This window comes from Anas acuta, chromosome 12 (genome assembly GCF_963932015.1).
Source record: "Anas acuta chromosome 12, bAnaAcu1.1, whole genome shotgun sequence".
Lineage (NCBI taxonomy): Eukaryota > Metazoa > Chordata > Aves > Anseriformes > Anatidae > Anas > Anas acuta.
Window position 1 is genome coordinate 12100743 of NC_088990.1, and position 26748 is coordinate 12127490.

The 26748-nt window shown below is 38.2% G+C and overlaps 1 protein-coding gene across 8 annotated transcripts in view; it reads left to right on the forward strand.

Moving 5' to 3' along the window:
* Nucleotides 1-26748, forward strand: part of NEO1 (neogenin 1) — a 188095-nt gene that overhangs the window by 54107 nt on the left and 107240 nt on the right. For all 8 annotated transcript variants that reach the window (XM_068695194.1, XM_068695196.1, XM_068695197.1 and 5 more), the window contains exons 2-4: nt 831-1148; nt 19747-20022; nt 23714-23867. In XM_068695194.1, coding sequence (XP_068551295.1) covers nt 831-1148; nt 19747-20022; nt 23714-23867 — 748 coding nt within the window. The remainder of the gene's footprint in view (nt 1-830; nt 1149-19746; nt 20023-23713; nt 23868-26748) is intronic.

Sequence of the window (26748 nt, forward strand, 5' to 3'; positions counted from 1 at the left end):
TGGCTTTAAAAAAAAAAAAAAAAAGACCCCCCTCCCTTGTCTCAAATCAACATTATGCTGTTCTTCCCTGAAAGAAACTTTCCTCCTTCTGTTTTCCTTGGATGATTAAGTTAAGACAAGTCCAAGTGATACTAACACGCAATCTTTCTGCTTGACCAAATACACTAGAAAGACAGTAATTAAAATTCACTTCTTAATGGAAAGTAGACACTAATTATAGATGTCTTTTGGGAATACTTAAACTAGAGAAGTAATCGTGTTTATCCTGAACTAGAATAGAAGTAAAAGATGTTTTATGGCTCTTGCATGACGTGTTAATCTCAGAATTGGAGACTTTTTCTCTCAAGGGCTAAATTATTCTTAATGTTTCTTAATCTTCGTTACACAAAACAAATTCATGCACTGCTGTTACTGGCACCCGTACCACAAAAGGCCAAGAAAAGAGTCCTCAGAGTATATGCTGTTTGTATAAATGTATTATTCGGGCACATAAATTAACAGCTTAAGTTTTGATGAGGCAGATTTCTGTGTAATAGGTTGCTCAGGACTGTTGACCACATCGATTCCAGCATAAACAAACCAGTATGTCTTAGGCGTGAAAGATTTGACTTCAGTTTCAAGAGTTCACTGGTATATGTAGTTAGCAGAAAATACTGTTGTACAGACCAAGGTGTTTCTAGGGCGATGATACTGCAAGAACTGGGTTGTCATGTACAGTTGAATATTTTTAAATGATGTGGTTTTCTGTGTTTTTTGTTTGTTTTTTTTTTTTTTAAAAAAAAAGCAGAAGGCTAACCCCCAAATTGCTTCGTGTGCTCTATATTTTCCAGGATCCGTTGTGAGGACCTTCACTCCGTTTCACTTTTTGGTGGAGCCAATGGACATTCTGTCAGTTCGTGGGGCGTCTGTTATAATGAACTGTTCAGCTTATTGTGAAACCTCCCCAAAAATTGAGTGGAAAAAAGATGGGACTTTACTGAACTTGGTGTCAGATGACCGTCGCCAGTTGCTGCCAGATGGGTCTTTATTAATAAACAGCGTGGTGCATTCCAAGCATAATAAACCTGATGAAGGATATTATCAGTGTGTGGCAACTGTAGAAAGCCTGGGGACCATTGTCAGCAGAACAGCAAAGCTCACGGTAGCAGGTAAGGGTTTCTTTGCTTAGTTTTTTGTTTGTTTTAATGTGTAACTAACATCGTGATAATATAGAAATATGCTCTTTATTCCCCCCAAAAAAAAAGCTTTCCACAAAAGCAGATGCATCACTTATCAATGAAATTGGGAAATTGGGACTGTATGTGTTCCTTTTCCCTTTTTTTCTTTCAACTGTGTGAATTTTGTCATATATTCTGTTCATGTAAGTGGCTTAATGTGTGGGTATTTCTCAAAAAATGCTGAAGATGAGGAAAATTAAAATGAATGGATTAAGAAAAACGTCAGGTACATCTAATCACTACAAAGATTTTCCACAGCTTAGAGTGAGCCAAAAATAAAATGTGGGCTTTTAGGCTTTTACTTTCTTTCTGTGTAAATACTCTTAAAGATAAATTTCTTTGGCTTGTATGTTGAAATTAATCTGCCCTCTGTGTCATGAAACATTTGGGAAGCTTCTAAAAGCTAGTGATGTGAAGAATCCCCAAAGAACTAGAAGACTGGTGGAAAAAGTGTGAATGCTTGGGCTTTGCCCTTTTTTTGTTGCTTCTTGAGTGTCAGGTGTGAACAGGGAAGCTTCAGAAATTTGAAAAGCAGGTGAATTTTGCAGGCAAGCACAAATAATTTGACTGGGAAAGTGACGTATTTCCAGAATGACGTTTGCTTATTTTTGCTTAAATCAGGGCTCAGGGCTGTCAGGTTATGTAACTGTTTTGTAAAGTACAGCTGCAAGAGACTTAGAATTACCTTGTAAGAGTGAGAGTTCAAAAACCAACAAAAAAAAGGTAAACTAAAGTAATGTGACTAGAAAATAAAAAAGCCCGTGAAGCAGTTTTCTTTTGTTTCTCTAATGATGTCTGCCAGCCTTTCAAACAGTTTTTTTCTTTGCTTAATAAATGTCTCCAGGTAGTGAATTCTTCCTGACTAGTGCTACAACATCTCCCAGAGCTGCTGCTCGTTGCCATTTATATTCAGATGTTGTTTCTGTTAAGTTAGCTTGTAGCATTGTGAAACATCACAAATGCTGCAAATAAACAAACCTGCATTTTTTTTATACCTTAAGTGACTTTCAGAATCTCTATTGAATGAGAAATATGTTTCTAAGTTTCCTGGCAATGAGGACAATAAAAGATCCAACGCTGACCATAATCGCCTTCTTGCATTGCTGCTTGCGTTTAGTTCTGCTGCTTTCCAAGAGATCACTCAGCGTCATGCTTCTGTTATTGTTTTGGTCCATATGATCATTACATAAGGTTACTGGGGTTAAAAAAAAAAAAAAAAGATATTCCAAAATGCCTTTAAAACTTACTAGTTTTCCTGTATCAATGCAAAATATATTGCTGTAATTGGTAGTTTTTAAAAGGATGGTCTTCAAGACCCTTCTACTAATGAAAAATGAGCTCTAGTGAGTTTTGTTTTCAAAAAATGTATACTGGAAAACCTTAAGATATTGTCTAACCCAAGCAAATTCAGATGTTTACTACACGAAGTTTCTTCTCCGATACTGGCCTGCCAGCTGCATTAGCAGAATATTGGTCAATCACAGGGAATAAAAATTATAACCTTTTTGTTCAGGACTGGACAAAATGCTGTTGATGCTTGTTCTGCACTGCCTTACACCCTCCTGCTAAGTTTGAAACCTGCCCAAGAGCATCCTCTGGCTGCAGTGTGCTTAAGGTGTTTTTCTGCTCCAGAATATGAAATGCAGGTGTGTGAAAGCCCATTTGATAACTGAGTGCAGAACTAGAAGCTGTGCAAGCCCTTACACAGTGTTAAATCCTTCGAGGGCAGGGGAAAGGGTACCTTCGGAGGGTTTGTAATATTCCCTTCTAACTGTGCTATATTGTTTTTATTGACCTCATTTGGATTCTGCAGCTTTATCAGGTATGTTCCTAACGTTTCTTTTCCCCCATCTTTGTTGTAATTGGAAGCTTTCGAGATGCATTAGCTGTGGGGATAGTTAGCATGGTAAAGTCTCTCGCTGGTCTCAGATAACAGTGGGAGGCAGCTCATTTTCCTCTTAATTGTGCGCTGTTATGTTGAATTCCTATGGTATGTGTGAATGTTGCACTGTGATGCACTTAATTTCTTTATCAGAGAATGTTATGCACATTTTAACTGCTACTTAATCATTAAATAACTTCATTACCTGAAAATGACAAATTCTGGTTGGTTAGGGAGGCCAGGACATAGAAACAGGCAGTAAAACCAAGCAGTGTTACATCATTTTATTTATATATGTGTGTGTGTGTGTACAGGGCTTGAGCTTTTGGTCTTACAGTTGTGCTATTCTCCCTGACAGTTGATGGATAATGGTGGACAGTCTACCTGCTGTGAATCTCGTGCAAAGGTTTAACAGGTTTTAAAATTGTGATTAATTTTTGGAATGATTTAGAATAATTGGACTCTTCTAAATCTTGAATGTCAGAAGAAGCAGCTTGTGCCAATATGACAACAGGTATTGATAATACAAGGTGTTGCAAGGTGACAGAGGTGTTTAGTTGACCGTTGCATGAAAAAAACAAACCCAAACACACTCACTACCTATGTCCAGTGTGTCAGACAGTGAGTGAATGCTTTTTGTTAGAGAACTACTTTCTTGGCTTCTTCCTTCAATTTATGTTTTTGACACAGCGCTATGAACTTGTCACGGCATGGGAAAATGGATGTTTGGAGTGCATTTGACAATGTGCTTTTAAAGAACCTTCTCCCTACCTTATAGTAGATGAGAAGCCTTTACTCTTCAGGCTTCTTCAGGTTGCAAGAATCAAAGTTTCTGTAGCACCTCTGTCTCCAAAAGAAGTTGCTCTTTCCCTTTTCTAAACTCGTTTCTCATGTGACTCAAAAAAAAATATATCTGAAAAACACTTTACATCAGGATGATTTGTCTAATTTGAAATTGCATGCTGTTAGAATTTGATAGTAAGCTATTTCCCATTCTACAATAGGTCTGGTAGAAAAGCTTTGATTTCTTTTTTTAAAAATTCAAACATCGTGAAATTTGTTAGTTATCTTTAATGATCAGTTGTTTCAGGAAATATTTGTCTTTTTTTCTATGAAGTGTGTTCTTCTATATTTGTTCCTTTTTAGCAAAATCAGGTTGACATTGTCACTGCCAGTATTTCTTTCCTTCTTTGTTTCTCATCCTCCTGCTGTGCAAACCCAACCACTATCATGCTCTAAACTGGATTCGTGAAACGATTTCTTTTTAAAGGCATTTTTGTTCTGTGTCTTTCAAACCAAAATATGACTGCACCATCATCAGAGCAAGGGAGGGATTTTAAAGTGTGGCAGTTGCATTGCCCATCTAATTTATGGGTATTGCCATTATTATGATGGATTTAACTAGGGAAAGTCAAAGGAAATTGCTAATATATGTAAAGCCACAACGTTTTTTTTATCAGTGTCTTACTACAGTGTGTTTTCTAATTGCTTTTTGAAATGCAAATCTGGCTTTGATACTTAAGTACCAGTTATGCCTAAAGAAGGGTAAAGGGTTGCTATAGCTTTTACAAAACAGATTTTAAAAAAAATACAAATTTGGGGAACTGTGTAAGTAATTCATCTTGGAAATATAAATTTGTGTATTTTAGTAAAAAGTATGATGATAATAACTTAAAATGCCCCTGAGGTAATCTTTTCTCCCAGTCACTGTTTACTACTCCTTAGTTAAAGCTTTCATAAATCTTTTATTAAGAGAATGGGCATACAAAGAGCTAGAAGGTGTGAAGTGACAGTGGCAGTGAGTTTCATCATAAGGATTTATTGGTTTTACCCAGCCATTTATAGACTGTTCACTAAAACATTTATTTCATCCATTGTCTTTTTTTTTCCCCAAGTGAATCCATCTGTTTTTTTTCTTCCATTTGTCTGCATTTGCTAATACTTGGCTTTGAGCTTTATATTTAATTTGCTTGGCTGTAACAAGTTGCTCATATAAAAGGCAGCTGTGTTGCTGCCTTACTATTAATTACAGGTATGACTGAGTTTCCTTCAAAAAGCTCTTAATGTTAAATTATTGACCTTTTTTTCTTCCTCAGTTAAGTAATCTCCCTTTAATTAAGTAATATCTAAATAGCTCACTTAGATATTCACAGAAATTGTGTTTTGAAACCTTCATTTTGGAATTACTGTTAGAAAAAGGACAGGCTCGTTAGTGAGCATGAGACTTGAAGACCAGTGGAAGAAGGCTGTTAACTATCTTCTCCAGCCTGCTACATGACGTCACACAGAACCCCTCAAAAATGGGGACATCGAGCTCTTGACCTGTGTTTGACCAACGTGATTTACTTAATGTCAATACGTCATATAGAGAAAGAACTTCACTTGAGAAATTGTTCCCGTTTTCAGACTCCAGGTTGCCTCTTTAAGCTTTATTTGTGTCTTGAATTTATCAAGCTTTGGGTTTCCAAGCTGATGGCTAGAAGAGCTGTTTGTGTAACTGCCACTGAAATTATGGGAGGCCTCGATGAACAACTGCTGCCACATTTAATGTAACGTTGTCTGGAGGAATTAACTGAATTAGGAGTCAGGAGATGGCTGATGCCTAATCCTGCTTCTCTTGCTGGTTCATTATGACTTCAAGGAGATCCCAGGGATCTGACTTGCCCTCAATGGGTTACAAAAGAATTTGTCTTCAATAAATTTAGAGTATTATATTTTGTTTTATTATATTTTTGTTTTGATGCTTTAAAGGAATACTCTGGAAGAAAGACCATGAAGAAAATTCTATATCCATTATTCTATATCCATTATTATCAATTCTATATCCATCATTGCAGCCTAGAAGAGAGGGATCTGGGGGTCGTGGTAGACAGCAAGTTGAATATGAGCCGGCAGTGTGCCCTGGCAGCCAGGAGGGCCAACCGTGTCCTGGGGTGCATCAAGCACGGCATCGCTAGTAGGTCGAGGGAGGTGATTGTCCCGCTCTACTCTGTGCTGGTGCGGCCTCACCTCGAGTACTGTGTGCAGTTCTGGGCACCACAGTATAAAAAGGACATGAAACTGTTGGAGAGTGTCCAGAGGAGGGCTACGAAGATGGTGAAAGGCCTGGAGGGGAAGACGTATGAGGAACGGCTGAGGGCACTGGGCCTGTTCAGCCTGGAGAAGAGGAGGCTGAGGGGAGACCTCATCGCAGTCTACAACTTCCTCGTAAGGGGGTGTCGAGAGGCAGGAGACCTTTTCTCCATTAACACCAGCGACAGGACCCGCGGGAACGGGGTTAAGCTGAGGCAGGGGAAGTTTAGGCTTGACATCAGGAGGGGGTTCTTCACAGAGAGAGTGGTTGCACACTGGAACAGGCTCCCCAGGGAAGTGGTCACTGCACCGAGCCTGACTGAATTTAAGAAGAGATTGGACTGTGCACTTAGTCACATGGTCTGAACTTTTGGGTAGACCTGTGCGGTGTCAAGAGTTGGACTTGATGATCCTTAAGGGTCCCTTCCAACTCAGGATATTCTATGATTCTATGATTCTGTTTTTGGGCTGGATTGCGGTAGGTGAAGCTGTGGCCAAGAAATGAAGATCAAGGACCTGCAGTGAGCACAGCAGGTGGAGGGGAGGGAGACCTGGATGGATGTGTGCTTGCAATTAAAGCCAGGCCTCTGCCAGGCACATCAGTGAAGAGATGTGTTGTGGTTTTGAGAACTTGTTGCATTTTCTAGTGTTTGGGTACTTAAATAATTTCCTTTTATATAGCTGTAAGCAATGGTGAGAGGAGAAGGGTTTTGCTCAAATATTAATTTGGATCAAAATTCTATGTTTATCTTTGCTATAACTACTAAGAACTGCATAAAAATAGGTAGGTTATATAGTTCTGGATTTGCACAAGTTTCTTAAAGTTTGCCTGACTTTGAAGATGGTATCTTAAGAGAATTTTTTTTCTTACTGTGTGCGTGATGTTCCTGAAGGATAAAAGAGAAGCTTAGTGCAGTGGCTGAGCAGAACGAACTGCGTGCTTCTTCCAGCTCCTTGGAGATGTAGTCAGAAACTACAGCACTTTGGATTGAATACTCGGTATTACTTATTTCCCTTAAGAGGGGGGAAAGAAAAACTTGTTCTTCACGAATAAAGAACTTTCTATACCTTTTGAATTGGAAAAAAATGTAAGAGTATAGACACTTTGGTGAATGGTACTTAAGAACATTTAACCAATAAAAGTAAGTTACATGGGTGATAAATTTTCCTCACAAAAGTATGTCTTTATGAAAAAATCATCTGCATTTTCCATTTTATTCTATAACAAATTATCTTGGATAAAAAAGCATTTATTTTCAGTGAGTATGGGAAAGGTTTTTATAAAACTGCAGTTTGTCAGCTGTTTGTACAAACTGCAGAGTTAAGAGAGGGCAAGAAATGTTCTAGATTATACATGTATGTAGCCCTGAATTCTTACAATCCAGTTTGTCCAGTTAAAGTAGAAAAAAAGATCTTTATTAGGACTAGGACTGAAAGCAAAGATCCAGATTCAGACCTGTTATACATGTTTTCAATGTAAGACTAGAAAAAACGATGTCCCTTTTGATCCAGGATATGTTCCCTCGTAGGAACCAATTGGTCTGTCCCCCTTATTTTTGCATGCACTTTCAAGATCTTGTGTATGCAGTTAACTAAGTCGTCTTTGTTTCAGAGTGCAGAGGGGGCACAAGTAGATCTGCAACACCCATGTCTGAAGTTTCTGCTTTTATAGCAATTTAATATTACTGATGAGGAAAAAGTGAACTAGTACATATTTTCTAGAAGTGGAGGTAATGTTTTGTGCAGTGAAACTAAGCCTGGTGAGAGAGGAGGAGGGATTATGGATCTGTTTCTCAGATGGGTAGGTGTGGGGGAGAAAATGCAGAACTGGTGAAATCTCACATCTCCATTACCAGCTAACGTACATGTAGTGGAAGTCTTCCTTCTTGCTGAAGATGGCTGTGGTAGCTGGTCTTTTTGATTCCCAGACATGCAGCACTGAAACCTCTAAAGCCTCTGGTCATTCATTCAGACTAAGATTATTTTCTTAATTAGGCATTATCTTAAATACAACATTCCATTTCATTATAAACCAGGATGATTAGTTTTATCGGTTTACCAGTTTGGAATTTGCACTGTTAAGGATTAGACTTGTAATTAGCAAAGACCGTATCCTTTGTGCATGCTGGCTAGCAGACAAAGTTGTCTTTATATTATAACTGACATCAAGATATACTCTTTGCAGTATACATTCAAATCTTGACCTTTTGCCTTTTGGTTTTGAAAATATCACAGCAGTAAGTCTTATCTCGGGAGAAGCATGAATTCTGTAAAAGGGAGCTTCACTCCCAAATTTCATTTTTCTAAAGTCACTTGGGTTTCTAGTAGACGGTCTGTTGATGGATGGCTCTACATGGTTTTTCAGAAGTGAAAATTGAGAGTTTATTGATGATTCATCAGCACCCCTGAACAATAAAGTTGGATGAATGTTGTTTAGATTGGCTTTCCCATTTGTTAATATTTTCCCTCAAATGTGTATTTTTTTCATTATTTATGTTCTGCATGTCAGCACCAGAAATCCCTTTTGTAATTTTGCTTGACAAGTTTTGCAGAGATTGCTCACTCTAAATCCCGAACTGTCAGGCAAGTGATAGTTACATACACTGCCTGTATTCTTTTCTAACTGTGTCTTAGAGTGTGGGATTCAAAAAGATATTTCAGCTTTAGCGTGACAGGCTAAAAGTGATGGATCTCCACAATGGCATTGTTCAGACTTAAGATCAACCGAGTATTACATTTTGAAAATTATAAGAAGCTGTGCTATCACACCTACCCAAATGAAAGATGACACAACAGTGGTTAAGGCTAGGAGGGATCATGGCAGGGGTGTGCGTGATAAATGGTGTATTTTTCAGAATAGAAATTCAAGAGGTAGTTCAGTAACACTGAAAAGGAAACAAAATGGAGGAAAGTGATATATAATAAGGAAAAATAATTTATGAAGCTTGCTATGTCTGACTTTAGTGAGGTTGAGGTCTTGACAATATTCCTACAAACGTAAGACGTCTCATCATTCATATACTTACACTAGAAATAAAAACAAAAAGCAAACAAGACCCTTCTTATTTGCATATAACTCCCCCTGTTTTGAGGGACACTGGGGAGGAAAAAAAAAATCTTCATTTATAGGTTTCTGCAAAGGTGTTGCTCTTCTTTCCTAAATAGCAGCTCAAGTCAGATGCCTGGATTAGATGCATCATCAGTGCATTTTCTGTGAGTGTTCGTAGTCTGCACATACAAAGCCACGAAAGGCTTAATTACTGAGAGACCTTTAAAATATATATATATATGTATATATATGTATATATATCTGGTATGATGAGCTTAATCGTTAGCAAGTGTCCGTGATTCTAGGGCCAGTGGTGTGATAATCCAGATCTTTGTATTTTAATCCTCATCTCTGTGTCTGATCCACAGCTCTGGCAAATAATCTAGTTAAGCTCATCTTTTTCAGCTAAATGATTCTACTGAAGTTCGTTTTTCTGCTTTTTTTTTTTTTTTGCCTCTTGGTATGTCAGTCTTCAGGTGCTTTATTTTTAGGGAGTGTTCTTTGCTATTTGTCAGATCTCTACATTTTTCTGTAAAATTGCTTAGGTTACTTCCCATCTTTAAATGTCTGTCTTCAGGTACCAGCTGTCTCTGTCTATAGAGTTGCTTGCGAAAGTTTTTCTGATCTTTCCTCCAGTTTCATGATAAATTTATCCTGGCAGTCCTTTCTGTGCATTAATCTTCTCTGAATAGCTTGTTCACATGAGCTTTCGTAATTGATAGCCTCGCTTGGATCTAAAATTATTTAACCTGTCAAGCTCTTTTCTTTCACCAGAATACTCAGATCTTATTCTTCTTTTGTTATGGCTATTGATTTTGTTTTAGAAAGAGTAATTGTGAGGCTGTACTTTTTTTGTAAGGCTTTCTATTGATCAAGACCTGAGGTTTCTTAAATGCTGTGGCAATCTGCATGTTATCTTAAGATTTTCCCTTAAAACTCTGCAGTGCTTTCTTCATTACCTTGTTAGAGTGATCTTCAACAGTATCAATTAAATTATTGCATTTGTTTCTCCCCCTCTATTCGTTTACATGTGCTGTTAGAAATGCCTACTTACCATGTTTCTCAGCATCTAAATAGATGAAATTAGTTGTGGATACTGCAGTTTCTTTGTTCTTCTCTGTTCTTTGCCCCTTCAATTGCAAGTCCTGTCTCTGATTTTAATTTAATCCTATTATTTCACCTACACCATAGCAGAGTCACTTTCTCTGTATTTCTGAGCCTGACCTCCCACTGTACAGTGGACACCCCAGCTCCATCTTCTGTTCTTGTAGTTTATGGTCATCATCAACCACCTCTGCACTTCCGAAGATCTTGCTTGAATCACCTTTTTTGCTACTATTTAGTTCTTGGAATTAATGTATCGATCTCTTCTAGCTGTCACCTGGTTGGATTTGGATTTCTGTTTAGCCTTGATCTATTCTCTAGTCCTGTCCTTGCACTGAAAAACACTTTCAATACCTTCCCAAGATGACTTCTTAACTTCTGATTTTTATTTTATTTTTCCTCCAAGGGGTTTCCAAGTTACTTTTTTTTTCAGGGAAGGTTGGTTTAGCTTCCCACTTAACATTGCTTCCTTCCCTATTATTATTATTATTATTATTATTATTATTATTATTATTATTATTATTATTATTATTAAAATATAGCTGAACCTTACTATGTCAGGGCTTTCTGTAGCTGCTTCACTCCTAGCTTGAACACCTCTGCACACTCAGTTGTCTTCATAGAAGTTCTGCCAGGATGTGTTCTGCAATTGCAGAGCAATCTTGTTAAGACGGTGAGGTTGTCTGTTTTTCATTCCTGTTTGTGGCCTGCTGTCAAAATGCATTTCCATCGCTCAGGAAGGGCAAATATGTTTGAGCAATGATAAATTAGTTTTCAATGTGAAATTCTTCATGCTGGTAGCCTGCTTGACTTTTTTCTTCCAACTCAAACAGTATTTAATCAACCAATTTCTCTATTCTCCCTATCTTTCATTTTGAAGTTACAGGCACCAGAAGTGCATCCCTTCTCAGAGCCAGCCTCACTTGTTCATGGCACTGCTTTACGGCTGCTCCTGGAGCTGTAGCACGTAGGGCTGCGAGCCTGGATCCTCACAGCAGATTTGTGATGGCACAGAGCAAACACACTCAGGTGTTACAGTTTTCTGAGTTGGGAACTGGCACCCCAGTTAATACAGTATCAAGACGTGCATCATATCTGTTTTTTTCTTGGTCCATTTTAATACTTTGTTATCCCTAGGACTTCTGTCAAAGGTAGTGTTTGGCAAAATAGCATCATAAAGTCACTTCTAGAAATGTGACCTGTCTCATGCTCGATATTATGCTGTCAGTCACGAGTCCAGTGGTTTCACCAGGGTCATCTTCTGTATCATTTCTTTTCATCAAGCATCCACGAGAGGAGTCGGCAGCTGACATGGTATAAAGAGCTGTTTCAGTTCCTTAGGAAGTCAGGATCTTATTTATTTGTTTCCAGTGTTGGGCTGAGGTCAGAATGTGCTCTGAGATGTCTGTGTTCTGATTGAAAATCAGAATTGACCTGTAATACTATTGTGTATGTTGACATACACAAAATGTGGAAAGAAGTTTCTTTACAGTGTACGTGGCTGTGTTACGCTGTTGTATTTCAGTTTAAGCTTCCAAGATATTAAATTTTGCAAAGTAATAACACTAGTACATAAAGGACAACTATAAAAATGTGTTTTGTTTCAAATAAGTTCTATGAAAAACTATTTTTTTTGCCAGGTAAAACTTAATAATATTCTTATATACTTTACTAGTCAAAGCACCCTCTTAAATTTTTGTATATGTGGTTTCTTTGTTTTTTAATTTGTGTTTCTGTGGCAATGCTCAGATCCAAGTCCAAGGGGCTTGATGGCAACCTGAGAATTCCTGTAATCCAACCTTGTGCTCCAGGGCATGATCAGTTTTTCTTGAACTTTCCCTGTTGGAAGTCTGTTCTGGCAGATGTAATTCTGTTCCTCCTTGTGCAGTGTTGTGAAATGTTTTTGAGGCTGTTCCTTTATCTCTAGTTCTCTGGATAGTTTCCCCAAGTCGTAGCCCATAGGATAATTGAGCTCAGAAGGGACCTCAGAATATCTCTAGTTCGAATGCTTCTTTCAAAGATCTGGCATCACACCAGGTTAGTGTATGTATGCACATCACATGCATATAGCTGTATGCTTTAGTGTTTGTTCTTACTGACATGTACACTGACATCCTCTCCTTCTTCCCCTGCTTATTCAGTTCTGGTCGTGGCATACATTAACAAATCACTATAGTATGAAGTCAATATGTGCCGTATTAAGTATCTCACCAAGGCTGTGTTTGAGAGTCAGAATTCTGAGTATGCACTGAAATTTTTTTGTGCCTTTTTTGTATTCCACATGCTTTTTGCTTTAGTTTAGCCAATGAGACTTTAAGTTTTTTCTTTCAAGTTGTAATTCTAAGAATATTCCGTATAAGAAGCATCTGGTCTTATCTTAATTCAGGTAATGCTGGACTTGTGTTCTCCGTGAATGTTTTGCAATTATGAAGCTTAATCCGTTTGCTAGTGAGATTGAAGAAGTATGTCTTACTAACAAAATTGTATTTTAAAACATGTTTCACACCTCTGCCACTCAGACAAATGATGCTGAATAATGTTCAAGCAAAGGAAAAGAAGAGGAGCTGTGATAATTTAATGAAGTGTCCACAGATGGCTGGACTTAATAATTTTTTAACAGGGTTCGGGTGCGAAGCTGATGCGCTAACAAAATATGCGGCATCTTTGAGATCCTCTGCTTCAATAGAGGATAACAGATGTTGTAGCAATTTTAACAATAGGGCATCATGTTTCTACACACTTTCACCTACGTATGTTGCTAAAAATCTTCATGTTTCCCAAGAGGCTATTTTAATTAACAAGGTAGTAATAGAGGTATTAATTTGTTGCAGTTCAGATTTGATTAGGAAAAAGAGAACTGGGGGGAAAATGAAAAATTTCTGAAAGCTATCAGTGGTTTGTTTAATCCTTCTCATTCTCTTTGTATATGAACAGAACAGTTTAATGTGTAAGGATCGTAAGGTGCCAGCTGTTAGCTGTAAGATGGCAATATTTGTAGATGATACCATTAAAGCTTGGCAAGTTACAAGAAACTTGAGTAAGATTGGGCAACAGTGTTTTTGTGGTAGGCATTTGGGAAGCAGTAGTTTAGAAAAACTTGCAGCTACTCCAGCATTTTGCTTTTTCCCTACTGCAATAGAAATAATCTGGGAAATATGGGAGAAAACGTTTGCAGAATACATTGGGATATCATAAAAAAGCCTGAAACCAGCTTTGGGAAACAGTTAATTGTGTAAACATGTACAGTAGGGTGTTTCAGAACTGTTTAATTCTTAAAATATTGTGTTAAATTCTGCTATGTAGAGTAGCAATGGAGGAGACTTGAGCACACAACAAAAAATGTTCGTGAAAATTTGATCCAGCAGGCCTGCAACTGTGTAATAAGGGTATACAAACCTGTCATAGACAGGGAAAAAGTGAATTCCTGTGCAGCCATCTGTTGCCCCTGAGAAGAGCAAGTTACTCTTTTTTTTTTTCCCTATTTTTGTTTTGCAGTCTTGTTTGGGCAAGATTGATGCCAAAAGGTTAGTAGAATTCTAAAGAGGATTAAACATGTATGGTAATAGCATCCACGTTAAATAAAAATTGAACATTTACAGTGACTGCTGATGGTATTCAAAGCAGAAGGTAAGCAGCTCCTCTGAAGTCGGGAGGAACATTGTCACAGGAGTGAGTAGTTTAGTAATTGTTGATTATGGGATGCGTTTTTTTTTTTCTTTCAGCCTTCTTGGAAATGATTGGCACTGTCTGTGGCTGCAGTGAGACTGCTGAACTAGATTAGCATCTGGCTCAGTGTAATGAATTCCTCTTCTCCTGGAAAGTACAGGAGATGAAATACTGGCTCTGCTGAAGGCAGCAGACTACAGCCAGAATTTTTACCATCTGTGTTTTCCAGGAGCATGGGAATTACTGCTCTTCTAGGCACGTCATTGCTTTTTCAGAAATCAAGACAATGGGCCACAAATCTCGGCAATGCTTAGACTGGGAATACAATTTGAATGGAACAAATTTGCATTAAGTAGATTGTTCATTGACATTCCTACCATCGCTCTGGTCTTTTGGTGGGGGGAGAGACAAAAGGGAAGGAGAAAATAGGGACAGGGTTGTTTCTCCCACACCCCTGCATTTGCATTGTCCAAGAAGAAAATTTGAAGTTCCTGGTGCATCTGATTTCTATTGTATACATGTGAGAATCGCGCTATTGCTTGTGTGTTCTTCTGCCAGTTTTTAGTCAACATTCCAAATGGAAAATCATCCTCCCAAATTGAGTTTATTAACCCACGTTCCTGCTAGGTCAGGAGTATTTTCCTTCAGTGTCCTAAAATCGATACATAATATATTTGTGCTGCCATGGAATGATTAATGTACGTACAAACATGAAAAAATTATCTTTAATATCAGAACCCCAAAGTATCATTTATCATTATGTTCATTCAGTAAATGATGGGGTAATATCTTCAACTGAATGCTTTGCAACATGTGGGTGAAGAGTGGGTGCTGCTTTCTCATTAGAAATCTAACTAATTTTCATTATAATAGATCATCTTGCTTTGATGTGTTGATTGAAGTGACCGGGAAATAGAAACCATTATGAGAAAAATGTATCTTTTTTTTCAAAATTTAAGTTTGAAGAGTAGCTTGAAAAATGTGTTCACAATTTAAGTGGACTGAATTAGCTGGCATGGTTTTGAAAACTGTGCTAAAAAGTTAGGGAAATGCAGGAACTCTACTGATACTTTGAAGTGGAAAAGAAAAGCTCTTTAATTGAAAGACTCTAGGCTGATGGATGGCAGGGTATTTTCTAGCAGTATACTGCTATGGGGATGTATGCCAGTGCTCTGGACCTGCTATTGTATTTATAAACAAGTCTGGGAGTTAATTTTAATTGAAGCTTATTTTTTGAATACTTTTTGTAATGCGTCGTCATTGTTTTGTGGTTGTCTGTTGGTTAAAGCAAAAGGGTCCTCCTACACAGTGGAGACTTTTAAGCAGTGCAAATTGCAAGTAATCCTAGAATACGAGAAAATTGCTCTTGAGACAAAATTATGACCTGGGTTAAAATTATATATCATAAAACCATACAAAAGTATGATCAAATAAAGATTTTACTGGCATTTAAGATGACCTGAAAAAGGAACTGTAATTTCATTGCTAGTGAGTAATGAAACCATCTTAAATAAAGCTTATTTAACCTTAATGGAGGGCCTGCCCACAACAGAGTATACAATGCCTTTCTGGCCCTAAAAGCGAATAGTACTTATAAGCGATTTAAAATAAAGTGTAATTGAACTGTATATTAGAAATTGCAGGGATTTAGTCCTCTGCTAACATTCTCACATATGCTGTAGGTTGCTAATGCAGTGACTGTACTGGGTGAAAATAAAATTTCAATGATTGAGATGAAAGCACAGGTCCCAATGCTCATCTGACAAAATGAGGAGGTCCGTCCAGATCTCCTGTCCAGGCTGCTGAAAGAACTGCCTTAATTTACAGGTCTGTTAGTAAATATTCTTAATGAGTTGTGAATGCAGGGCTAGCACATTCTTCTTGAAGAATAACTGATGCAGAATGTGTGCCCAAAAAGGGAAAGGGTGATCCTAGACCAATTAGTCTGATCCCAACAATATGTCCTTGCTAGAAGGATTTTGAAGGTGAGGGTAATTGAGACAAAAGAAGATGGACAAAAGGCTAAACTGTAACGTGACTTGTGTCTGTGGTTTGCATTTGGGTTTCTTGATGAAGCAATTGATGTCTTAGAGCGGCATAGGCATGCCACAACACAGCCTTTTGATATGCTCTCCTGTTAGAAATTATTGAAGGTCAAAATGATGGAAATTTAAATGAGAATATTGAGATTGATAAGAATCTGAGGTAATTATGAAAACTTAATGGCTTATATTGAGAGGCAAATTTTCAGAATGGAAAGAGGCCTCAGAGACTAGGTTTTGGGAAGATAATGTTTAACATCTTCATCAGCTGTTTTGGTGTAAGAATGAGACGGTTGTGAAATAGCAAGTGCGGCAAATTTGGAAGACCTTGTTACTCTTGCTGAAGCCTTGCTGGTCTCATAGGAACAATTAAATGAGGTTATAGACTGAATGATGGTGAAACTTAGCACAGTGTGCAAAGTCATGCAGATACAAGCAATATCCTTGGTATTGTATTAAGTTGGGATGGAGGGACTGGTGATTTTATAGATAAGTCTAGTTATATTGGTTGATTCCAAGATTGACTATCATCTGCTGATGTACAGAGAGCTAATGTGATTCTTAAATCTATTGGGAAGATATTTTCAGTAAACACAAGGAAGCAATTTTGTGATACTAACCTGGACATCTTTAATCAAATGTTAAATGGCAATAGGCATATCAAATTGTTGGGTCTCTGTTTAGCTAGTATTGAAGTGCTGGGTACCAGTTGAAGCAAAGGATAAAGGAGGTTCTGACTGGATTTGAGAATTTTTTTCCCTGTGAAGGCATGCAGTTCCACAATAGGTTGTGCATTGGGATTTTCAGTATTTGACTGGACAAATTCCTGAATAGTCCACTCTGACCTCGTAGCTGACCATGTTCTACCTAGGTCCCTTCCTACGCAAACAGTTCTGCCATTCTGAATCTTTGAAGGAAGATAACTAGGATGGTTAGAGGAATGAGGAGAAGAAACTAAAGATTGTGGCTTCGTTAACTAAGCAGAAGGAAAGTTGAAAGAAGATTTTTATTCATGTGAATACCTTAGAGGGAGGGAGTAATGGTTAATATGAAAGATGCAAAATAATTAATACCAAAACAAGGTCAAGATGAAAGGACTAGAAGTTGGTTGGAAATACAGTAGGAGTGGAAACTAGAAACTTATTTTCTTCTCAGAGGAGTGATGTTGTGCAAGGAGCCTGCAGATAGTTCTCCGGGGAGGGGGAAGCATACAGTGTTTAGAGGTGGACCTGTGTGAGGAAGGAATTACTTGTCAAAACAGAAGTGATCTCAGTGTTGGAGATGTAGTGTACTAGAAGTCTGCTCAGATATTCTCAAGGACTGTGAAGATCTCTGGTTTTGTATATCCACCCCTCACATCCCCCCAAGTCATATGCATATTTTATGTTTGTTTTGTTTCTCTCTGTAGCACTAGAGGTTAGCCCTAAAGACCAGGTATGTTGCTCCTGCTCATTGCATCAATATTCTTGACCTCTTCTCTGGTTTGTGGATTTTGGTCTTTTTACTAGAGGTCTTATATAGGTTTAATATAGCGTGTGAAAATGGTGTTCTGTCAGTTTGCTCAAATAAATCTCTCATGTGGCTGGCTTCGATTGCAGAGCACTGTCATTAGTGCTGTTGGCCTGGTGCAGGCTTACTCCAGGCTTACTGTTCTATGGGAAATAACGTATTCTAAAAGTTTATGAAAAACAAGTTAAAATTTGCACTTAGTGTGTGCTAATAACTAAGAATTTTACCGTCCAAGCAACAATGTTTTTTATTCAGGTGGGAAAAGCCTGAACATGTGACATCAGATGTTGCTTCTTGCTGCTTCTCCAAGGATTTCTACAGAAATTGGAGGGCAAAGAAATGTTCCAAGTTTAAAAACCAACCAAACAAAAACACAAGAAAACCCTGTGGGCTTTCCTTAAGTAGGGATTCAAGCTAAAATGATGGAAAATACTGTTTAACTAAAGTTACTTGGTATAGATTCTTTGAGGCAGTGGTGTTTAGTGAAGATAGGCAGAGAAAAACTATAGGAGATGGAGTTTAAGCACCAGTATGCAACTGATATACCACACATGGCAAAGTTATTTTCTTGGAAATGGGGGCACAAAAGGTAGGTAACTTGTCCTTCCCCTCTCCTTCCCTTCATGTTGAAGAGCCAGGCAATAAGAGAGCTGAGCCATGTCTGCAAGATGGCGGTGTTGGTGCCTTCAGTGCTGGGGTCCCGGCTGTGGGCAGCAGCCCTGAATTAGAGATTACCAGAGCCAGCTGGTTCTGCTCCTATGCTAGAATAATTGTGCTCGGATGGTTTCCTTTGTGTAACCCAGTCCTGCTTTCCATCTTCTGCACTGAAGGCACACAGTGTAGTGACTTGAAAGGAAAAAGCTTAAAATCTCCTTGTAGCAGGAAGGGAGAAGAAAAGGCAAGATGTCAAGAGTGCCAACAGGCAGTTTCTATGACAATATTAATTTTAACTATGAGCATAAAGAAGACCAGAAATCCTCCTTGGAGACTGTTGTTGCAGTCGGGCTGCTGAGGGGCTTGGCTGTGACGGGGCCGCCTGGAACCGGCTGAAACCGCCTCATGGCGCCTGCCTTGCCTCATGGCACCCGCGTTGCTGCTAGCACCAGGCACCCAAACAACCGCAAAGCTGTTCAGAGGCCTTGGGTCTTCCTGTCAGAGGTTCTATCACGTATCCTGTGCAGGAGGTTGTTGTGGAAAACCTTTTTATTCGGGAGATGAATGTGTTCTGTGCATAGATCTGTTGTTTTGGTGTTGCAGCTGTAGCTTTGTCTTGTGAAGAGACTTCATTCTCAAAGGTACTAATGTGAGAAAGATAAAGATTTTCTTATGGGCAAATGCGATTTTTACCTTATGATGTGATGCTTAAGGCTTTGGGAAGCTGAGAGCTTCAAAGGGATATCCCTTTTTCATTGAATTTCAGTCAGATTTGGTCCTTTAATGCCCTCAGGCTCCTTTCTGTGGCCTGGTTAAAATTTCAGTGAAGCTAAACCTTTACTTACTGTGAGTTAAACCTTTACTTATACGTGGTTGGTGACAAAGTTGTGGAAAATATTTTAAACTTTTTTCTGCTTAAATTCTTAATTGCTAATCTTCTGATTTTAATATTAGAAATCTAAAAATACAGGGGAAAAAAATCCTCCTTTTTAGTAGTTTTGTAGGTGGTAAATCAAAATGTTGCCTGGATTGTAAACATCAGAGCGGAAAGTGTACACGAAGCCTTCTCTTGTGTGGCATTATCTGTTCAGTGTAGTGATGTTCCAGTGTATACTAGGGGGCTTCTGTGTTAATGCTATGTGAGAACTCATGGCTTTTACAAAATATGGTTCAAACTTATTATACTGTACAAGGTAGAGATACTGTCTTGATGTTTGTGTGCTGTGCTATGTATTTCTTAAGCAGCATCTCTGGAGAAGTAAGCGGAGGTTACTGGCATGTCTGCTTCTGTTTTTGAGGACTCCAAAGACTTTTTTTTTTCTGTTTTCCAATATTTGCTTACTTCTAAAACAACTGATTTATTTGCCTTTTTACTGTCACTTTGATCACTTTGCTATCAAATTCTAAGATTTCTAAAGAGTTGGAGAACATCATACTTCTTATTTTATAGAAGGTTCGTGAATCTTGACCTGTACTTCGAAGCTTTGGTGTCACCTTCAGAATACCTCTAATACTTGTCACTTTACTAAGTTTTGTATTTCCTATTTGCAGGTCTTCCCAGGTTCACCAGTCAGCCAGAATCATCGTCGGTCTACAAAGGAAACAGTGCAATCCTAAACTGTGAAGTCAATGTTGACCTTGCACCATTTGTGAGGTGGGAGCAGGATCGTCAGCCAGTCTTTCTGGATGATCGTGTGTTTAAATTACCAAGTGGAGCTCTTATTATTAGTAATGCTACTGATACGGATGGAGGAGTCTATCGCTGCATCATTGAAAGTGGTGGGACCCCTAAATACAGTGATGAAGCGGAGCTCAAAATTCTTCCAGGTATTAATCTGTTTTTCTTCAAAAAAGAGGTAAAGATTAGTCCACTGATAAGGAAACCAAAACCAACTGAAAGTAAGAATGCTTACAAGGGCAACAAGTGAGAATCCCCCATGTTGCATTTTTGTATGTTTAAAGTTGGACTAAGTCTAATATGCATTGTGGAAGCTATTTTTCCTAGTAGCTTAAAATGACTGCAGGCACTTAAACTATAAAGCATTTTGGCTCTCGGGAAGACTAACCTGAATTTTGCATCTGGAAAACAAAAGCAAAATCAGTTATCAGTGTCTGAGCTCATTGCGGTGGTTGGAAATAGGTCAGACATGCAAATAGTTTTTGCCATATTTTGATGGTTTGGCTCTCAGGGTAAAATTTCTCTTTAAAAGTTGTGAGTGATGTGTAAGTTCCTCAGACTTGAGTCCCTTGTTTAAAATATTGTTGAAGTTTCCAAAATGAATTGTTGCTTTGTCCCTTGCTCTTCTTAAATGCTAGACTCTTCGGGGAAATTTCCAGATCCCAAAAAGGGGATGACCATGAAACCCATTATTTTGTGAGGTTTACCTATGCATATTGTTTTGAAATATGTAGATTTTTAAAATGAGAACAGAAGTCCAATTCTCACTGAATGTTGAAACAGTGTTTTTTTCTAAAACAGTATTACACTGTTGAACAAAACTGTGTCTTACCAGATGTTCTAACACAGAGTTTTGAAAATTGACCAAGAATAAGACAGGAATGGGAATCGCTCTTTCCCAAACTAGGAAAGCATGGGTTGTGTTTTGTAATGGTTGTCTTAATGATTTCCAGAGCTTCATGTTGTCTGATCTGATTTAGTCTTCATGTTGGAATTCTGATTAAATTTTTACTGCTTGGAGGACTGCCAGAGAGGGTAGCTAAAACTCCATCTTTGGAGGTTTTCAGGGCTAGGCTGGGCAATATCATGATTCACCTTACCTACTGTTGGCAACAGTGGACTTGAAGCAGGTGGCTGCATCAAACATCTTCAGAGATCCCTTTCAATGAATATTTCCATTTCTCATGGCAATATCACTTCTTTGTTTAAAATACCCCAATTTTACTATTGCACCTGTCTCCATTTTAGAGTAGAGGCGTCTGCTAGGCTTAGGTAATAAATTATGCTTAAACTAGGTATTGGTTTCATTAAGTTCTTCAATTCCAGGGGGAGGAAAAAAAGGTTCATCTTCCTTAATTGAAGGAGATAACTTTTGAAGAAGAGCGCTTTTTTGATAGACACTTAATTGAATTATTTTAGTTTGTTTGGTCTTGGTGTTTCTACAGACTCTCAAAAGAATATTAAGATCTTTCTGATTTTTGGCAATTAAAGACTTTCTAATATGCTTCAGTATTGCATTGATCTTTCTGAATTCTTGATTTCCGATACAGACGGAATCTCTGTAATGTGTTGTTAAAGGTGACTTAAGATAGTTATTTGCAGATACACATAATGCTGATTCCTTCCTTGGTAGTGAGTCTAGAAGTGTCAATAGTGAAGTTTTGTGAAGCCCCCCAGCAGGCACTTTTTTTTTTTAAAGTGGGACTAACTGTTGCACAGAAAGCTCTTTTAATCCTGAGTAGCCACATAATTGTTAGGTTTGAGATGCATTTGATTGAAGGATTTGAATTAATCTGCTCTTCATTGGCGTCATTCCAATTTTAAATCATTATTTGATATGTGCATGACAGGCACTCCAATGTTCTGCATCTAAATCTTTGAAATAAGCCCAACACACACTTGCATAATACAGATTTTCATCCGCGGACAGTGCAGTACTTTTCCTCGTAGCAAGCTTCCTTAGAGCATTCAGTTTGCCTTTCATCTGCCACGATGCAGGAGGACACACTTCTGAGCGCTGCTCCTTAATTAGCAGGTACTTCTAAGTGTAGGAATGCAAGAAAAATAACCATATAATTCTTGAATCCTACTTCCACAAACCTGAGAACTCAACTCCTTTTTTTGAGCTTGGAGGATAAGCAAGTTCTGTCTCCAGTGAATGAGACCAGCTCCTCTCCCCAGTGTAGTGATTACTCGCTGGCAATCTGTTACATCCATTTTTTTACAAGTTGGTTTGCTCCATATGCTGCTCTGGGTCACTCTCACTGCGTTCATGCCTGTTCACACATGGTATTATTTCTGGAGCAAGCAGACTAGCTCCCTCTAATAGGAAATGAGGACGGAGATGCTGTGATGGTTTGTGCGTGGGCCTGGGACAGATGGTGTGATCCAAAATCACTTGGAGTTTGGCTCCCTCAGCTTAGGACAATCCTGAAACATAACTTCCATCAGGCCTGGTTCTCTTGAATACTTTGGCAGCCTCTTCTTGTTACACCTTGAAGGACACGCATGCCTTTGGTGTAGGGCTGTAAATGCTCAGTTAATATTTGGAGAACACCAAAGCCAACAACTTGGAAAAGTTCCAGCAAGTATTGTGTAGGTCCCAGGTGAGATGGGCCAAATACCATGCTTGATGGACATGGTGGGTGCTTCAGGGAGGAGAAGTGGTGTGGTCACAGAGTAGTTTTCCTCCATTTAGGTGGTCAAAGATAACTTTTTGATAAAAGGTTGAGGGTTTTTTCCAGTTCTAGAACTTACTTGGTGCCAAACCAGTAAGCATGCATCTGATTATTGAGAGTACAGCAATTAATGTAACACAAACAAAGGAGTTTTTTGAGCTGTTAGTGGAGGACTTATGACAATTAATGTAGCAGAAATGCTGCATCTGGAATTCATGTAGTTCAAATTATGGTGCAAGGCATAGATTACTGGACAGTACTTATTGGTAGGTACATTTTCAGTTCTTACGAAGGCCTTTTCTGATAGAGACTGAGTAAATATGCTCTTTGCTTTTGCTTTTTCTTAAAGAGGGAGGAGAAAAGAAAAAAGGAGCAAAGCCCTATCCAGTCCAAATCAAAGCAAAGCCCAAACTAATTGAGAGGATTCACCGTTATAGGGATGGAAAAGTGTGGTATATTCCTGTTTTAGGACAAAGATTGCATTACTTCAGTGTGCAAATTGTCTAGTATATTGTTGCGTTTTCTTAGGGTTCACTTTCTGCTTTGGCAACTTGATTTTCACGTGCATAACGGCAGCTTCTCAAGCAGCCACCTGATAAAGCAAAGTATGATATAAATGGGGACGCCTGAGTCCAGTGCATTCTGTAGAATGTATTCCTGGGCTGGATGGGCAGAGTAAGGTGAAGATGAAAATGATCCTGGATTTGTATAATGATGTTCTTTCCCCATAGCTTTCGGCCCCAGTGTAGGAAGTAAGCTTGTTATATGTAGGTTCTTACTAGACAGCCTTGTGGTGATGGCCAGAGGACAAAGTCAAACCTTTTTTTTTTTTTTTCTTTCTTTCGTAAATCTTGACTATCTGATGGAAGTTTCTGTTTCAGGGCTGTAGCTTTTAGCTGAAATTGTTTCCTAGGCAGTCTGAGGGGTTAGAATCCTGACAGTGTTGAGTCAGTTTGCATGTCTGGAGGAAATGGTAAAGAGCTTTTCGTGTGGGAGGCTGGGAGAGTATTTTGCTGAAAGCTTTTGTAGCTAGCATGAGGATTCAGTCCTGTGAAGAGGCAGGAAAAAAATCAGACATTTCATGTTATTTTTTTTTTATTGGTATGATCACCTCCTGATTCTGCATCTGGTAACTTCATTGTCATTTACAAAATACTTGCAGATCCAGAGGAGCCACAGAGCTTGGTCTTTGCAAGGCAACCATCATCGCTTACAAAAGTTACTGGGCAAAGTGCGGTTTTCCCATGTGTTGCTGTAGGATTTCCAACTCCATATGTCAGGTGGACGAGAAATGAAGAAGAGCTTACTACAGAAGGGTGAGTAATGGTTAATACATATTGCTTTTGTAAGAGTAAGAATCTAACACAGCTAGAGTTACAATTTTAGATGCATGCCCAACTTGTTTCCCTCTCTTCTTATAGTCTTTGAACTGGTAAAACGGCTTTCAAATGGTGGAGGGTTTCTAGACTGAGCACTATGACAGGGTAGTTACGAGACTTGTAGAACAGTCACATCTAGTACCTTTTTTAATAGACATCTGAAACCAAGAAGTCATATTTGAAGCAGGAAAGTTATTAAGAGTAAATTACTTTTAGATTGCCGCTGGAGTAAAAGAAGCAATTAAGGGGATGAGGACATGGCAGAAAAGCCAAAGTTGTCTTCATGCTAGCATATTATCTCTGGAGATTCCTGCGCTCACATTACTCTTCCTGTGATGGAAATGTCCAATATGCATCTACGTGTCCCTTAAAAATTTAAGTGCTTAAAGAAGAATTTCGTAATTTCTTATTAAAGCAGAATATCAAAATGGTAGGCATGATTTAAAAAGAAAAAGTGTAGGCTTCCAAGAGTGTGTTAAGTGAAAACTATTATGCATTGCCACTGGTGTATTCGTTCAAAACAATGTGGTCCAAAAAAATACACGTATTTAAAAAGCAGAACAAATCCTGTGAAGAACAAGAAAATTATAATCAGATAGTTGAATGTTCTATATCATTCCAAGCTGGTGAGATTCATGTAGAAGAAACAAGTTAGTCGTGAAACAGTGAGAGGTAAAGTTGTGTTGCGGGCTATGGCATGGCTACCACCCGGTGCAGCTGGAGGAATACGCAAGTCATTTTATAGCAACAGCGATAGCAATACGTCTTTTTTTTTGTTAACTCTTATATTAAAAAGTCTATGGGCTTGTAGTGTGAACTGTCTTTATCAGGAAAATGCAAGCTTCAGCAGGTAATGACTAACGGTTCTAATACCTCTGAGAAATTGTGTTGATGTCAATCTGATGGCCCATGATTTTATTTGATTCATTTTTGTAAATGTAAGAAATCATTCTCATAGAAAGGATGGCACAGTCTCATTAGAATTGCACAATTGAGTATGATGAAATGTCAAAATGAATGTGCCTGGTAAGATCTTAATTTGTTTTTCTTATGACATAACATCATTTTACATATATTTTTACAAATGTTGGCTGCCTCCCCCCTCTGTTACGCCATCTTTCTCCAAGCTATGTCACATTCAGTGCACAAGGAAGGTGAAGCTCACATCCTGGAGAGCTCTCGTTTGATTTTCTTCTCACTTTTTTGATTTAAAGCTCAAAACATCAATTCTTCCTCTGGATACAGTGCTGCTAAGTCTGTTATGAGCTTTTCTGTGCATGTTGTTGTGAGGGCTTCCCAAATATTGTATTGCTTTTCAAAATTTGGTGAGAAATTTTATAACTGGAAAGCTTAGATGTAATATTAGTAAGCATATTTGATCTTAATATACGCACAATTTGAGTCATGCATGACGTGATTTTTCAGAATATTTAGCATTAAATTTAGCATTGTTTCACTTTGGTTACAAGTATGGTTTCCAGTTGAATTTATGCTTCAGTACAAATCCATAGACTTACAGATTTGTATGCCAGGTTCTTGGTATGGGCAGCCAGAACAGCACTTGTGTGTGCTATGACCAGCTCACTTCTAAAGCATGGTTACTTGTTTCTCCATCACCACATGGACCCTGGTAAGGCAAGAACAAGAGCCACAAGACAGTCAGTTTTCTTTACTAAGTTTTCTTTACTAAACGTTTCTTTACTAAGCACCTCTCTACTCAACAACTGAGCTGTGTAGGTTCTCTGCCAGGCCCCAGCCAGCAGTCACAGACCTGCAGTATTGCACCTTTTTCTTCCTGTATGAATGAGTTAATGCATCTTCTCAGGAAAGCCTCTCACCAAACTGCAGGTGCCTGTGTATTTTTGGAATCTGTTGGTTGCCACATCCTCTGCGTGTGTGCTTGCTGAGGAAGGTAAAGTTGAAAAGACAAAGAAGAATTCCCTTCAATTTGAAATACGTGTTTTCTTCTGTTCAGAGAGAGAACCAGAAAGGAGTAAAAAAGGAGTTTTGAACAGGGAAAACTGTATTGGGTTTGTCTTAACATACTACAGAATTCATGTACTACAGAATCTTTCTAGTCTGGTTAAACATGAATGAATAAAGTTACCTTGCTTTGCTGATGAAATTGATTATTTTTATTTTTAGTTGTTCCAACACACAGCTTTTTTTCTCTCCTTACAGTGAAATGTGTACTCCTTATACAGTTCATTTTTAATGCATGTAAAGGAGAAAATTTGGTTATTTTTCCCACTCTGTAGGAAGAAGTTTGCTTCATAGTTCACTAAGAGTTTCCACGCAGTTTGATCACTTTAAGCCTACTCCTTATGACTAACAGCTTAACAGAGAAGTGATTCAAACAGCAGACAACAAAAAGTACTTAAACTCGGTTTGCCTTAACAGCTGTCATATCATTCTCTTGAACAGAGGAACTGAAAAATCTCTAGAACCAAGAATTAAGGTTTTGTTGGAGTAAAGCCTGCAGTTAAACTGCTGTGAAATAGCAGCTTGTTAGCAGATTCTGTTAATTTAGTAGCCAAATTGTATTTAATTTGTATTAAAGTCCCCCTGTTATGTAAAAGTATGACTTTTTGTTATTAACATGGCTTTTCTTTATCCCAAGGAGTGGATCATTTTCCTGTGGACTGGTTTTTCATGTACCTTCTGCCTTTCAAAATCTCTTAAAGTATTTTTTGTCTACAAACAATACAGAGACTTAAATGTACATATATATACATATATATATATATATATACACATACACGTGTAAATATTTGAATGTGTGTGTATCTATGAGGTTAGGAAACAGCTCAGCATATTT